The 14009-nt window shown below is 44.2% G+C and overlaps 1 protein-coding gene across 1 annotated transcript in view; it reads right to left on the bottom strand.

Moving 5' to 3' along the window:
* adgrl3.1 (adhesion G protein-coupled receptor L3.1) overlaps positions 1 to 14009 on the bottom strand; it is a 123754-nt gene that overhangs the window by 88524 nt on the left and 21221 nt on the right. Inside the window, exon 3 of the mRNA XM_056408932.1 lies at positions 5367 to 5533. Within this exon, the coding sequence (XP_056264907.1) occupies positions 5367 to 5526 (160 nt within the window). The 5' untranslated portion in view covers positions 5527 to 5533. The remainder of the gene's footprint in view (positions 1 to 5366; positions 5534 to 14009) is intronic.

Below are 14009 nucleotides of genomic sequence, written 5' to 3' on the forward strand. Positions count from 1 at the left end.
ATGACACCCTGGCCCGGCTCTATTTTATTACTGCCCTTCACCACATCACACACACACACACACCTACACACCTACACACACACACATAAATGCCGTGAGTGATAACATGTAGAGGCAGAAACCTGCTCGGCGCTGGTACCTGAGGGGACTACATTGATAATGGCAGGCGCCAGCTTCGAGATAAGACTGATATATAAGTGACATTTATTGAAAATGTCCTTTCTAATGACCACACACACACACACATCACTGCAGGCTGTAATTAGACTTTAAGCACACACGCAGATAGTGTGTCTCAGTGGTGGCTGAAGATTTGAAGGACTGTGTGTGTGTGGGGGGGGGGGGGTGTGAGTGAAGGGAAATGCTTAGTTTATTAGTTTCTCAATGGTTGCGTCACGTCCGCCTCCACGAGCACGAATGTAAATTTGGGAAGAGAGGGGGGTTAACCGAAGCGCGAGTGGATCAATACGCCGTATTGTACGGCAGCTGTCTAGACTGGCTTTGGATCAGATGTCGTACAGTGTTGCCTTACAGGGCATAAAGAGAGCATTATGGCATACACACACACAATTCAAATAAGGGGTCTGTCTGTATTCCAATTAAAAGCCACTCTGCCTTCATAAGCTGCAGTAAATGCAGTGTCCTGTCTCGCCTGTCACCGTTTGAGTCATCTATTTATATCAGCTGCCTCACCTATAAAACATGCACTGTTTGATTCTGTCATTTTGTCTGTCTTTTTTCCCTTCACACAGGCATGTGCAGTCACGCAGCACCTCCCGGTACAGACGAGCAAACCCGCCAATGTTTACCCCCCCACGTCTCCACACACACACTGCTGTTAACGTGCGAGCCGGAGAACGTATGTCATTAGTCGTGGAGAAAGCGGATGGCGATCGTATTCAGACACACTCATTGCCTCGGTTGGTGGGTGGGTGGGTGGGTTATGGGTTGGGAAAGGGGGGGGGGAGACAAAAAGTCGATTTTTACATTTGGGCCAAGAACGAGAGAGTTGCGAAGGTGGTGGATGGATGGAGAAGGAGGAGTAGAAGGTGAGATAGATTTTATGAGGTGATTTGGCTCGGTGCTGGTGTCTGCGATGTGGAGTTTATAGAAGAAGAAGAAAAAAACAGCAGAGTTTTGATATTTGAAAGGATGAGGATATTTTCTCCCAAAAAAACGAGTAGTATATAAAAAGTCCCTGCTCAGCAACTGAAAGTGTGTTGGACTTAATATATGATTGGAAAACCATTCACAAACTCAAGTCTGGGCAAACTTCTGGTCAGGGACTATTGAAACACGACTCCGACTGAAAGCAGCCTCAATAAATATTTCAGATGGTTTTCCAATAATCGTCCCCAAAAAAAAGAACACATAAATGAGCTATCCACCATAACACTAGGGTTCTTTATTAAGGATGACCATGAGCTTTTGAAATGCATTATTCCACAGCTCAAAGTAGTCCCCCAACACATGCACTCTTTATGGCTCTTTGAGTCACAGTTGCTAAAAAAATACAAGTCCCAGATGCTTTAAGGCAGGGGTGTCCAAACTTTTTGCAACTAGGACCAATTGTGATAAAGTAAAGATGCCCGGGGGCCAATAGTTCCTTTAGACATTTTTTAAACCACAAAAGTTACATGAAAATACACTGTTATAAAACAATTTATTTTTACTGTCACAATTACTTTTATTTTTTAAATGACAATATAACCACATATAATATAACCAAGTCTGCCTTTCATTCAGTCAGATAACAATGAAAAAGCTGTATATAGAATACCTTACATTTCTATGAGTTACATAACGTTGCAATTAACCTATTTTGCACTGAATACCTTTTCAAGATAATATCAATAAAGTGCAACCTGTGAAAAATGAAACAAAATAAGATCAAATATTTGGGCATAAAGAGTGACTGCATATCTTTTCAAAATAACAATAACGCGCAACCTTTGAAAAACAAAACAAGTGCAGATATGTCTGAGTCATTACGTTTTTTTCTATGTGTGATAAAATGGGCTTTCCACTACACCTCTTTTTAAAACGGGGTTGCAGGCTTGATACGGCCACTCTCCATAAAGCTCAATGTTGAGCTCTTGTTTTGAAGGGCAACAGCTGGAACGCTGGGAGGTAACACCTGGCAAGTCTCCAAGAATCTAGTCTGTCGCTCATGCGCAGCGAAACCGGTTAACGCTGTAACGTACACATTTACACGAAAGTCGGCGACAGTCATTTCGCTCTTTATTTATGACTTAGTTTCATGTCCGTGTAGTTTGTAATATGTGAAGTTCTCAAACAAGGTCTTGAAATAAAAGAATCTGCATTTCCCCTCGCGCCCCACCTCGTCTCTGCTCTTGAACCCGGAGCAGAGAGCGACTCTGAAACGACGTGTCTTCACCACCGTGGGAACGCAGAGGTGTCGGTTTGCTGTTCCCGCGACATATTGGACGCTCTCTGCCGGCTGGTTGGAGCGTGCTCACCTGTATGTGTGCACCTGTCTGTGCGCATGGGGGCGGAGCTCCGCCGCGATACCGAGAGCCAGGAGAAGTGTGAATGCCACCACGTAGAGACAGAAATGACATGCCGCTGTGTAGATACGATCAATAATATACGACCGTTTAGTTGAATAAAACAACCTGACATTACTTCTGTTGTAATCTGGCGCTATAGAGAACATTTCAGTGGGGCGGACCCCCACCCTGTTCTCATGGGAGGGGAAACACTCGTAATTCCCACCGCTCCTGAAAGCGGCGGCCCTCACTGTCAACTTTTCTCCTTTTTTTGCCGTCGCCATGGCAAATAGGTTTCGAGAAGGGTTCACGCCACGGATGCAGAGCCAGATACATTAGAAAGGAGGAATTACGTCTTTCAAGTTTTTATGATTTATTTATTCTGACAGATCTGGCGGGCCACAAATAACACATTATATGACCGATGTCGCGGGCCGTATGAAATCTGACCGCGGGCCCCCATTGGCCCGCGGGCCGGACTTTGGACACCCCTACTTTAAGGAGATAGGCAGAAATTAATATAGCCGTGGAACTGAGATCCAGAAAGCAGAGCTTAAAGTAGAGAGTGACTTGTGTTAAGGTGTGTTTAAACTCTAATAAGTAAAACATTTTATCGAGCACATCTAAATTGCAACACTTTTACCATTCGTTCAATTGTTACCTTGCAGGATATAGTTTTTGGAGAGAAACTTGAATAAATACAGAGATGTTTTGGTAAGTATGACACTAAGTTCATCATCAATAAAACATTGATCCACAATGTATAAGTGATGGATTCACCATTTATAAATGAGGTATTATATAATGCTTTATAGCCTGCAGTTATTATGAAGTGTTACCGAGTCATAGGACCACAGAGAGACTTCTCTGCGCCACTGCTGCCTCACATGAGCAAATATTAAAGACAAACAAAAATAAACGGTAATACTTTAGAATAACTGCACGCTATGAAACATTATATAATACCTCATTTATAAATGGTGAATCCATTATTTATAAAGTGTGGAACAATGCTTTATGAATGATGAATTAAGTGTTTAATCATACTTAAATAATGCTTCATAGCGTGCAGTTATTATAAAATGTTACCGATGATTATACATCAAAAATAGCTATTAGAAAGTGAATTATGAACCCTTTAACTTCTTAACATGAGCTCTAAGAAGTTCATAATATAATTTGTAAACTAATAAATGCATTTTTTTTTTTTTTTATCAAAATCATAATTTTTTTTAGAAATAATTTTAATTGTGTGTTTCATGCAAATAATCCCGACATCTTTCATTGACTTTGGGGACGGTTGAAATATTTCAGTATGGTTGTAAAAGAAAAAGAGTCTGGAGCCGCTCTGTCAAACGTTGTTTTTAGGAAATTGGAATGAGCAAAAAATTGCACTCGACCGGTCAGAAAAATAGTAATGGGCCGAGAAAATTGTCCATCTCTGACGGAAAGTATTGAGTAATGATAGGATGTTGTGTTCTGTTGTTTTCTTGTCACAGAATACCACGGAAAGACAACAGCCTCCCCTATCAACGAGGTGAAATGTCCAAATAAGATTTTCGGTGACTTTTGCTTAAAAAATAAAAGAAAAAAATCCATGTCTTCCCTTTTTTCATTTAATTGTGTCCACTTAACTCTGAAAAGATGACGAGACGCCAGTCAGTGGGAAAGACGACGTCGCTGCTCGCTGCTGTGTGTTCTCAAGCTAAACTGTCTTTGTTTTTCGACTAATCCCCGTTAAGTATAAACAGCTCGATTTGCATATGTCGACTTATTCTTTAGACGCAAATACCTTTGACTGAAACTCATCTTGCGGTGTTGAGGCAAAGCCCTCGGTGTTTGCGTGTCTAAGTGGCGGCCTGTGAGCACTTCTGTGTGTGTGTGTGTGTGCGTGTGTGTGTGTCTGCGCGTACCTAAAAAAAAATTCAAGGAGGATTGGTGTCCTCCCGCGGGGGTGTACAGTATTTTGGCTTTTAAAGCATATAATCTGTGCACATGCATGTCGGCAGGTACGTGTACATGCTTGAGAGAGTGTGTGTGTGTGTGTTTGCACATGTTGCGTCAGTTCTTCCTCCACAGCAGCGTGATTGACAGCAGCCATTAATAGGATTAAGTCCAAGTGGGCCAGAGCTCCCTGTAGTCGTCTTCAAAGCCCACCGTCATGGGGGAGAGGAGGAAACAGACAGCCTAGCGGGGCAGCATCTGCACTGTGTGTGTGTGTGTGTGTGTGTGTGAGTGTAAACTATGCAGTCAATACATCAATTTGTGGTTGTGGGCAGATAAAGTCAATCCGAACATGTGGAACCAAACTTCATGGTTTGTAAAAAAAAAAAAAAGTGTTTTTGTCTGCTGGCATGTGTGCAGTTTCTTCCCAAGAGACTGGAAAAATGCAATTCTTTCAACCCCCCCAAACGCAATAAACCTTTATTTTAGCAGACATCAAAGAAGGCCCTTTTCTTTTAAGAAGCGTCCCAATTAGTTGTGAAAGTGAGCCGCCATGTACAATACCTAGACCTTGAAACCAAAGCACATACATTGGATTTCAGCCCGTTGTTAATTGTAATATTTACACCTGTGCTTTTAGTTTTTGTTTACGTGTTCCATGAACAATGGACTGAATCCCATCCAGCTCCACTGCGAGGTCAGGAGTGCCGCATGCAGTTTCTGGTGCTAACGCGAGGCTTGCTAGTTGTTTGGTTAAAAATTAGCCTCTCATTTTTTCATTCAACATTTGTTCAATTGAAAATAACAAAACATTGCTTTTATTTTTTTTTATTTTTTACTTGCTTTCTTCAGAAAAACACTTATATGTAGGATGAAATGTGATCGGGAGCTGCGCGTGGTCCCGTTTCTTACCAATGGCGATGGGAGCAAACAAGGTCGAGACGAAGAGCAGGCATCTGGTCCACATGACGTCTGAGGTTGACCTGGAAGTAAACACGGCGGCGCTTCCTGCTGAGTCCAGACGGTCTTGTGGCGAGCTGTTTTCCTCACAGCTCAGTGTTCCTAACACCATACAGGCCCTGCAGAAGGAACAGAGGGGACTTGTTCACTTGGATGCCTTATCTCATGTGCATAGGACTTAGTATACACTGTTTACGCGTGGCTATACTCTCTGTACAATAACACACAACAACCAAAGTTATACCCTTAAATCTGTCATCAGTCGCGAGCATTAGAGCTTGACTTATTATATGGCTGTTAGTCAGCTAGATAGATGGTGTCTGATGTAGCATGATATATGTATTAGACTGAGGTTAGCAATTCATATAAATATGTGACAATAGTGGCAAATGTCCTTTCATTTTATTTTAAAGTGAGCACAAAACAAAAGGGGACCGAGGCAAACTGAGGAGAATAGCAAGTTTAGACTGAAGGGTATATGTGTATGTGTGTGTGTGTGTGTGTGTTTGATGAGGCTAGGTGGTAATATAGGACACACATATATGTCATAAAGACATGCACCGCATCGTATGGATGTGAATGAATGTTGGTGGTGGTCGGAGGGGCCGTAGGCGCTGATTGGCTGCCACGCTTCTGTCAGTCTGCCCCAGGGCAGCTGTGGCTAGCTTACCACCACCGGGATGACTGTGTGTGTGACTACTGGACTCTGGATTCTGTAAAGTGACTTTGAGTGTCTAGAGAAGCGCTATATAAAATAAATGATTATTACCTTCGCATTGAAAATGCGGAAGGTTATGTTTTGATCACCGCGTATTTATTTGTATGCGTGTTATTCGCCTAACTCAAAAAGTATTAAACCGAATCGCATGAAATTTGGTGGGATGATTGATTATTATCCGGGGACCATTTGGTTAGATTTTGGGATCGATCGAGTCAAAGGTCAAAGTCAAGGTCATGAAAAGGTCAACATCTTCTTGAATCGCATGAAATTTGGTGGGATGTTTGGTTATTATCCGGGGACCATTTGATTAGATTTTGGGATCAATCGGGTCAAAGGTCAAGGTCATGGAAAGGTCAAAATCTTATTTTTACCATAGCACGGTCAATTTTTATCCAATTGGCATGCAACTAATGCCAAAATGTTCACAATGCAATGCCCAATCTTGTGATATGCGAAGGTATGCGCTCTACCGAGTGCCCATTCTAGGTATTATATGCGTCCATTTAAATGGACGGTGAGTTCAATTGCTGTGCACTTGATTTATTCCAGGTTTGTTTCAACTTTAAAGGAGTTGCCAAGTATTCAACTTAACTTACAGTATAGTTGAAATAGATTGCTTTGGAACACATTTAACTGTAAAGTCAATTTGTAACGCAATGACACAGTTGTAATATTGGTAAATCGAACCGGAACTCAACTAAAAGAAAAGGTTGGTCGGTAAATTTCTAACTGCTAGTTAACTGTGACGATTCACTCACAGTTCACCGAGCACGATAACCAACAGCAGCGTTCTCTAAAAATGTATGTGACATTCAAATAACAAATCCAAACGGCTTCAATAATAAACAAGTGAGACTCGCAGAAGGGAAGGCCAGAAAGTAATCAATAATTATCTTAAATGATGCAGAGAGCACGGAACGGTTAAGAAGCATATGGTTGGGATCAAAACTCACGCCCAATTTTCTGGTTAGTAGAGTATGAAGTAAATTCGATATGGGCTGGCAGTTCATAGAGCATTCCTTCAGGGACAATTCATCAGTGTGCTATAAATACATGTTTCAATCAATGAAAAGTCGGAGATGATTATGTATGTTTGTTCACTGCATGATGGCTGACATTGTGCATTATGGAACTGACGTTAGCTGGGGAACTATTTCTTCCCCGTTTGAGACGAGACCAAGTACATTATCTATCGTTAAGTTGTCCTCAAGTCGTCTTTTCGTTGCCCCGAGAGTCTAAAAACGATCTTGCGCTGTGCCGTCTAGCTGTCTCCCGAAAGGAGTCGAGGAGCTCCCCTCGGCAGCGCTAACAGCTCCGGGTGCCACCAAAGCGATGCCGAATGTCATGCGCTAACGTGACAAATTTGTAAGAATGGATGTTCCACAAGACGACGGACCCCGACGCCGAGTGATCCGCGGGAGTTTGCAACAGTGTCGGGGTTTTTTTGCTCTGGAGTCGCACATCAGCATCGCAGTGTGAAATGTATTGATGTTCCGATCTAATTGTTCATTTCATGGTCCATCAGCGATAAACAATTCATAGCAGGGTGGTCTTTCAGGGTGTTTATAGTGGTGACAGACTGGTGAGCACCTCTCCCTCCACCCCCCCCCCACCCCCAAACGTATTAAGCTGACCAGCGTTGCTTAACCGACAGTGAACTTTCTTTCTTTCTTTCTGCAAAACCCTCAAATCTGATGTTTAGTCGTTTTCTCCAAAAAGGGCAGAGAGTTTGGATCATATTGCAGAAGGGTCACCGCATCACATTTAGTCATTACGCAATCGTCCCAGTTGACATGGAAGGCATAATTCAAAAGGTAACATCAGTCCTTTTTCTCTGCCTAAATGTTCACAGTTCTCAAGGGAACCCAGCTGTGGACAAACAGTGTGTGTGTGTGTGTGTGTGTGTGTGTGTGTGTGTGTGTGTGTGTGTGTGTGTGTGTGTGTGTGTGTGTGTGTGTGTGTGTGTGTGTGTGTGTGTGTGTGTGTGTGTGTGTGTGTGTGTGTGTGTGTGTGTGTGTGTGTGTGTGTGTGTGTGTGTGTGTGTGTGTCAGGCCACGAGAGACTGCAGAAATGTGCAACAGCCAGGGACAGATGGAGCCAAGCTGACAGCCAGAGCCATGGGAAATGCATCATGTGTAACAGAGACTATTGATCAGTGAGACCATATCATTTTTGGCCCAGCAGAGACTGAGACAATAGCCGGCTAACTCCATCACACTGTCAGGGCAAAAAAATATTGTAATCTCTGCTTTGGCGACAGTTATTATTGGATATAAATTTGTAAAAGTACAACTGCTCTGAGAATACCATATTTGTTGTTCATATAAGTCTTATTAAAAATAGTCTTAGAAAGAGAAGGACCTTTCCATAACCACCAGAGAGAAGTGCACGATGCATCTTCTGAACATCGACAATGACACAACAGATATACCGATGCACCAAGAGGCAAAACTGGGTCTCTGGGAGATGTTTTATTATTGCTTTCTTTTTCGCATGTCAGAATATATCCTCGAAATTGGAAAAACATTTAAAATGTATTATTGGAAAAAAAATTGGTTTGAGCAAAGCCAGAGCGGTTGTGAGGAATTATTTTGTTGTTGTTGCATATAAACAGTCAAACTGTATTTCATCCAGTCAGTACGGTTTTTTTTGTTTAATTTTCAAAACTAATTTAACTAGGACGACATTTTTGGGTTGTTGATGTTCAGAATACAACCTCTGATTTATTTGTTGTTACACAAACCAAAAAACCGAAGCCAACAGATTGAAGAGGCAAACCCTGACGGACACATTACACTTTCTCAATTATCAGGTGGCGCGACTGATTGGACGATTTCATATCTCCGCTAATCGTTTAACCATTCCCCAGACGAATCCATTAAGCGATCGAATCGCAGCCGACGTCATCCTCCCCCCCCCCCCCATCCCTCCCAACCTCCGCTTAAACAACTCAACAGGCCCTTGATTGATTGGTCCCTAACGTGGTTGAGCGAGCGCCATCTGACCAGCTGTCTCCTGAGCCGCAGTCACAGGAGGCGCACGCTGACATATGGCCGGACGCCACCAGTCGCAGCGCTTCCACTGTTCCATAATTCAAAAGCTATTCCATCACCCCGCATGCCACACCGCCATCAGTTAATTAACCCTCCCGTTTCCCACCATCCCGTTTAGTAGACGATAGATGTGTGGCCCCCGTCGAGCGGTTCGGGACTAATCCGAGCTCAAAGTTGTGCTCATAATTCAGGGGTGCGGCATGCTGCCATATGCTCGGGTGGTGGCGTTTAAACATGCGGTCCAAAGAGTGCACATGGAACGGTGAACGCTCCGAAGCGTTGCTGCCTCCCTCTGAAGCGTCGATCGGTTAATACATTACGGATAAACGGAAAGGAATGGCGCTGATTATTGGAAACATCTGCGAAGACGTTCTCAGATGATGAAGTGATGGAGCCGTTTCAGATATATATTCTTAACGACAACTCTGTATTTTCTCCGATCCTGAGATCCTCTCCCCCCCTCCTCCTTCCCTGGCATACGAGCAGCATCTGCATAAAAACGAGCAAAACACCATCTAATATGCAGCACCAGACCAAAACAAATAGCCCGTCCCCTGGATCAAAGTCGTCCACCTGCTGTCTCCACCCGCCTCTGGCCCAGTTACATCTGCTCGCTAGACGGCTGGCAATTATTCCATAAACATAATCATCCTTTCAGACTGTGTTGGCCTTCCAAGTTTACAGTCTGTGAAACTCATCTGTGGCACACAAAAAAGAGAAGATTTTTGATCAGATTAGTGTGATCTTATCAAATAAGAACCTGTTATTTAGTGCACGGTGATGAAAAGTTGCTCCCCGAAAGTGGACTCGGTTTTCTCTATTGTTCGTTTCCTGCAGGGTCGGCATTAACAGAGCTGTTGCCGGGGCCACTGCACTCGCAGACTATATTGCATGCATCCATGGACTAATTGATGTCGGACTTATTCTGTGCACCGAGGGCAGTCTGACCCTGTGTGTGTGCGTATGTGTGTGTGTGTGTGTGTTTGTGTATGTGTCTCCTAGGAGCGAGTCCTTCCTGTCACAGCGCTCCTCATTCGGGGCTTCTCTCTTTCACTAATGAGTGCTGACCGGACTGGGCTACTTTGTCAGTGCACTCACCCACCCAAACACCCACCCAAACACCCACCCACACACACATGCTTATCGCTAGGAGACCAGATGCTTTACTCCCTCAGCCTCCGGGCATAGAGTCTCCAATGTGTCCATGCAGCGTTAGTAGTCCACGCAGGGTTTTGCACACTAAGGGCTCGACTAAAACAAACATGTGAATGTTATCTTTCTCTTTCTCTATTGGGAAAGGTACGGAGCCGATCTGGTGTTGTCTAGTATGTGCTGTTAACATTGAGTGGAGCGATAAAAGTTGCCGCCTTAGACCAGCTACCATGTTGTTGTTGTTTTTTTTAAATAGAAGCGACAACCAGTAGTTTGCCGATGACTTTTTTGGGGGGGAAATTAAAACTGTCCCCAGTAAATGGAAGTGACCATATTTGGAGTGGGGTAGAAACGAGCACGATCAATCCCCTTGTAGCTCCGCCCTAATTAGCATACCCTGCTTTATGGTCTGTTTGTCTCTAAATGCACCATAAAAATCATACTGTATTGAAGACTTGAAACAAGAGATTAAACTCATGTTTACTGAGGGAATAAATCAAGAGAGAAGTAGAGGAGTCATCCTCTGATGGCCAGTCGAGGGAATGCAAGTTTGAAGCACTTCCGCATCGGCTTCCCTCTTCAGAACCGGAGTTTGCTGCCTATGCTACACAAATCCTTGTATTTTGCACTCCATCTGTAGCTGTATTCAAATGCTCTCACTAATTAAGCGCGGAAGCAAACAAGGTTTTAAAGACCACATGCTTGTCATTAGTTTAAAGCCTTCAAATATGAAGAAATTGTTATAAATATTTGTTGTCAGTGGAGGCCATTGACGTGTTTGTCTAAAAATAGACATATCTTCAAATGATGTATTATATTATATACATATTCAATTTAGAGATGTACCAATGTGCACCAATTTCTGTTTCCCCCTCCCTTTAGTCTCTTCCGTTGTTCATTCTTTGCTCTGTTGGAAAGAACTCGGAGCGGAACAAAGCTCAGGAGGCCGTGCAACGTGTTCAGTAAAATGGCATGTGTCCACCGAGCCACGGTAAATTACCTCCAGTTGGCTCGCTAGGGTAGGTTTAACCACCGTGGATGTGGATGTGTGTGTGTGTGTGTGCGTATGGAAAAGGTTTGATTTATAGGCTGTGTGGGTGAGTGTGAGTGGGTACGGGTAATGTGGCAAATTATCATCAGCTCAGGAGCATTTTGATTAGAGTGACCATGCACACAGGTTCACATGCACACACACGCACACACACACACATGCACACACACGCACATTCACATTACAGCTAACTCATTTGGCAGTGAGGAGCTGGAGAGATGAGTTATCCGGATAGCCTGGTGGGAGTCTGGCCTATAATGAGAGACACAAGCCGCAAACAAACGCACGCCCTCGCGCTCAACACGCAACACGGGCAACCACAGGAGGGATTTTGCTAAATCGAGCCCCGTGCTAATGACGCCGATTCCTAGCGACGAGTGGCCCCCTCGCCGCGAACCGGAGGCTGGTGGGGGGGGGAAGAGGGGGAAGAAAAGACATACTGTCAGCTCCCGACAATATGGATGTCTTGACATGTCGACCCACAACATGTATCCGTGCTGTTGCATGTGTCAGTGTGTTTTGGGGGAGGAGGAATCAGGGGGGGTTCTCGCATACAAGCCCCCTCGAACCACATTAAAATCACAATTAACAATGAGTCAATGTCACATGTTCGTACCGACCGAAACCTTAACTCGACAAGACAAACGAGTCACGACAGCTTGTGTCTCTCATTTCCAACGTATACAGTTTGGCTGCTGCAGCCAGATGCAGTATGGCTGCTTCCATTGGCTATTTTTCTAACATGCAGAGGCTGCGTGTGTGTGAGGAGCTGGTTCACCACAGGAATGTGCACAATTGTCTCTGCGCCCTGAAGACAAGTGGCCCGGCTGGCAATTTATTCCATCCAGCGGCTGGTTTTAATTCCTTTTGTGCGGCTTCGCTGCAAAGCGCCGCAGAGTGTAGCCTTAAAGGTATAGGTCACCCTCCACATCAGCTTGACACGTTTCGGTCAGTGTGCCCTCGTGTGTAGAATAATGGTAGATGTAAAAAAAAATTGAAAAAAAGTATTCCCCCTATTTATTGGTTTTAAATGTCTCTTTATGTCCCTATTATAGCTTTTATTTATTGGGTATTAACGTAATGCTCATTTTCGGACTGTGACAGAGGGGAGGAAAGGCCCACGAGGGACATTTTCCTTTTTAAAAAGGGATCTGTCCCTTTAAAATGATTTCCACTCAAGAAATAGTTCAAAAAGCTCTCGGCTGCCCGTCAGAGAATTACATCTGGGGAGGCTCCGGCTTTGACCGGACCACTGCTGTTTCCGCATGGCTGTCTCTGGCTGCTCCGAGGACGCTCCCAGAAATCCGATGCGGCCTTGAAAGATGCGCCGCCACGTTTCTCGTTTTGATTTCTGCACCGTCTGGCGGCACGACACCACGCTCTGCTCTGAACTTCTAACACTCCGGTATAATCAACTCTGCACTCCCCTCCCTCCCTTCCTCCCTCGTGAGACAAGATGAGCTAGGGCGGGGATGTGCAAAGGGAGAACGGAGGGAGGGGAGCGATGAGGGATATGAGCAGGGGGAGTACATTGATGAGGTCAGGAAGGAAAAAGGCTGAGGATGATAGAGATAGAAAGTTGGGATGAAGGAGGAGCTACAGAGAGGATGGAGACAGAGAGGACGGAGGGAGGCAGCGGGAGAGATAGAGAGTGCCAAAAGCGATCAGTGAGCCGAGGAGAATCTTAAAGCAAGATAATAACCTACGGCATTTATCTTCATTGTTTTTCCTTCTCCCTACCCTAAAATACTGGGACAAACATTTGTCAAATATAACCTGTAGACATCAGATAGTGGTATAAAAAATCAAGTGTTGAATGTTATGTGGGAATTACATCTCAAATCGCAGCTATACTTCCTTAGAAAGCAGGCTACACTAGCTGCGTATAGGCCTAGAATTGGGTATGATTGGATGACTGGTGGAATGGGATGTCCTCCCTGCCATGTAACTGGGTGGGTTGCTGGATCCGAAAACTGTTGGTTGATGCTCGGATGCTCCGAAGCGACGGTTGACCTGCATCTCACATCCTGCAGCCACCGATTAAAGAATAACAATAACAAAAGCTAAGGTGGGTTGCCAAATATACTCGCAGGCACGTTAATATACCTTGTTCGCCCACCCAAGGGCGGACTGGACTGGCCATAGGGGATACCAGGGAAATCCCCGGTAGGCCGACGGCGTTGGGCCGGCCCGCCTCTATCACCAACCGGCCCTCCCTCTGACATTGCGGGCCTCGACTACATTCTATGCTTCACAGAAGATGTTGCATTTACTCTAATAATAGAATCAATCTTCACTGACTGAGATTTATACCACTCCTCACGATCTTTATTCACACTCTTGGTTTCCACACCCAGCATGCAACACTACTGATCGCGACCTTTATATTCACACTCGTGGTTTGGATGTTGCAGGTTTTCAGAGCTTTTTGGTGATAATAGGATATTCCGCCTTGATTCTCATCCAGAACACAGGCACCCCGGCAGATATTTTTGGGGTAACGTTATCACTTAGCCTCTTGACATGTGTCAAGACTAGAGGCTGAGACACACAGATGGATGTATCAGGTCATATTTCAAAATAAAACATTTCCGTCTTTTTCCGATTCCTTTTTTTTT

Source organism: Pseudoliparis swirei, chromosome 24, assembly GCF_029220125.1.
Source record: "Pseudoliparis swirei isolate HS2019 ecotype Mariana Trench chromosome 24, NWPU_hadal_v1, whole genome shotgun sequence".
NCBI lineage: Eukaryota > Metazoa > Chordata > Actinopteri > Perciformes > Liparidae > Pseudoliparis > Pseudoliparis swirei.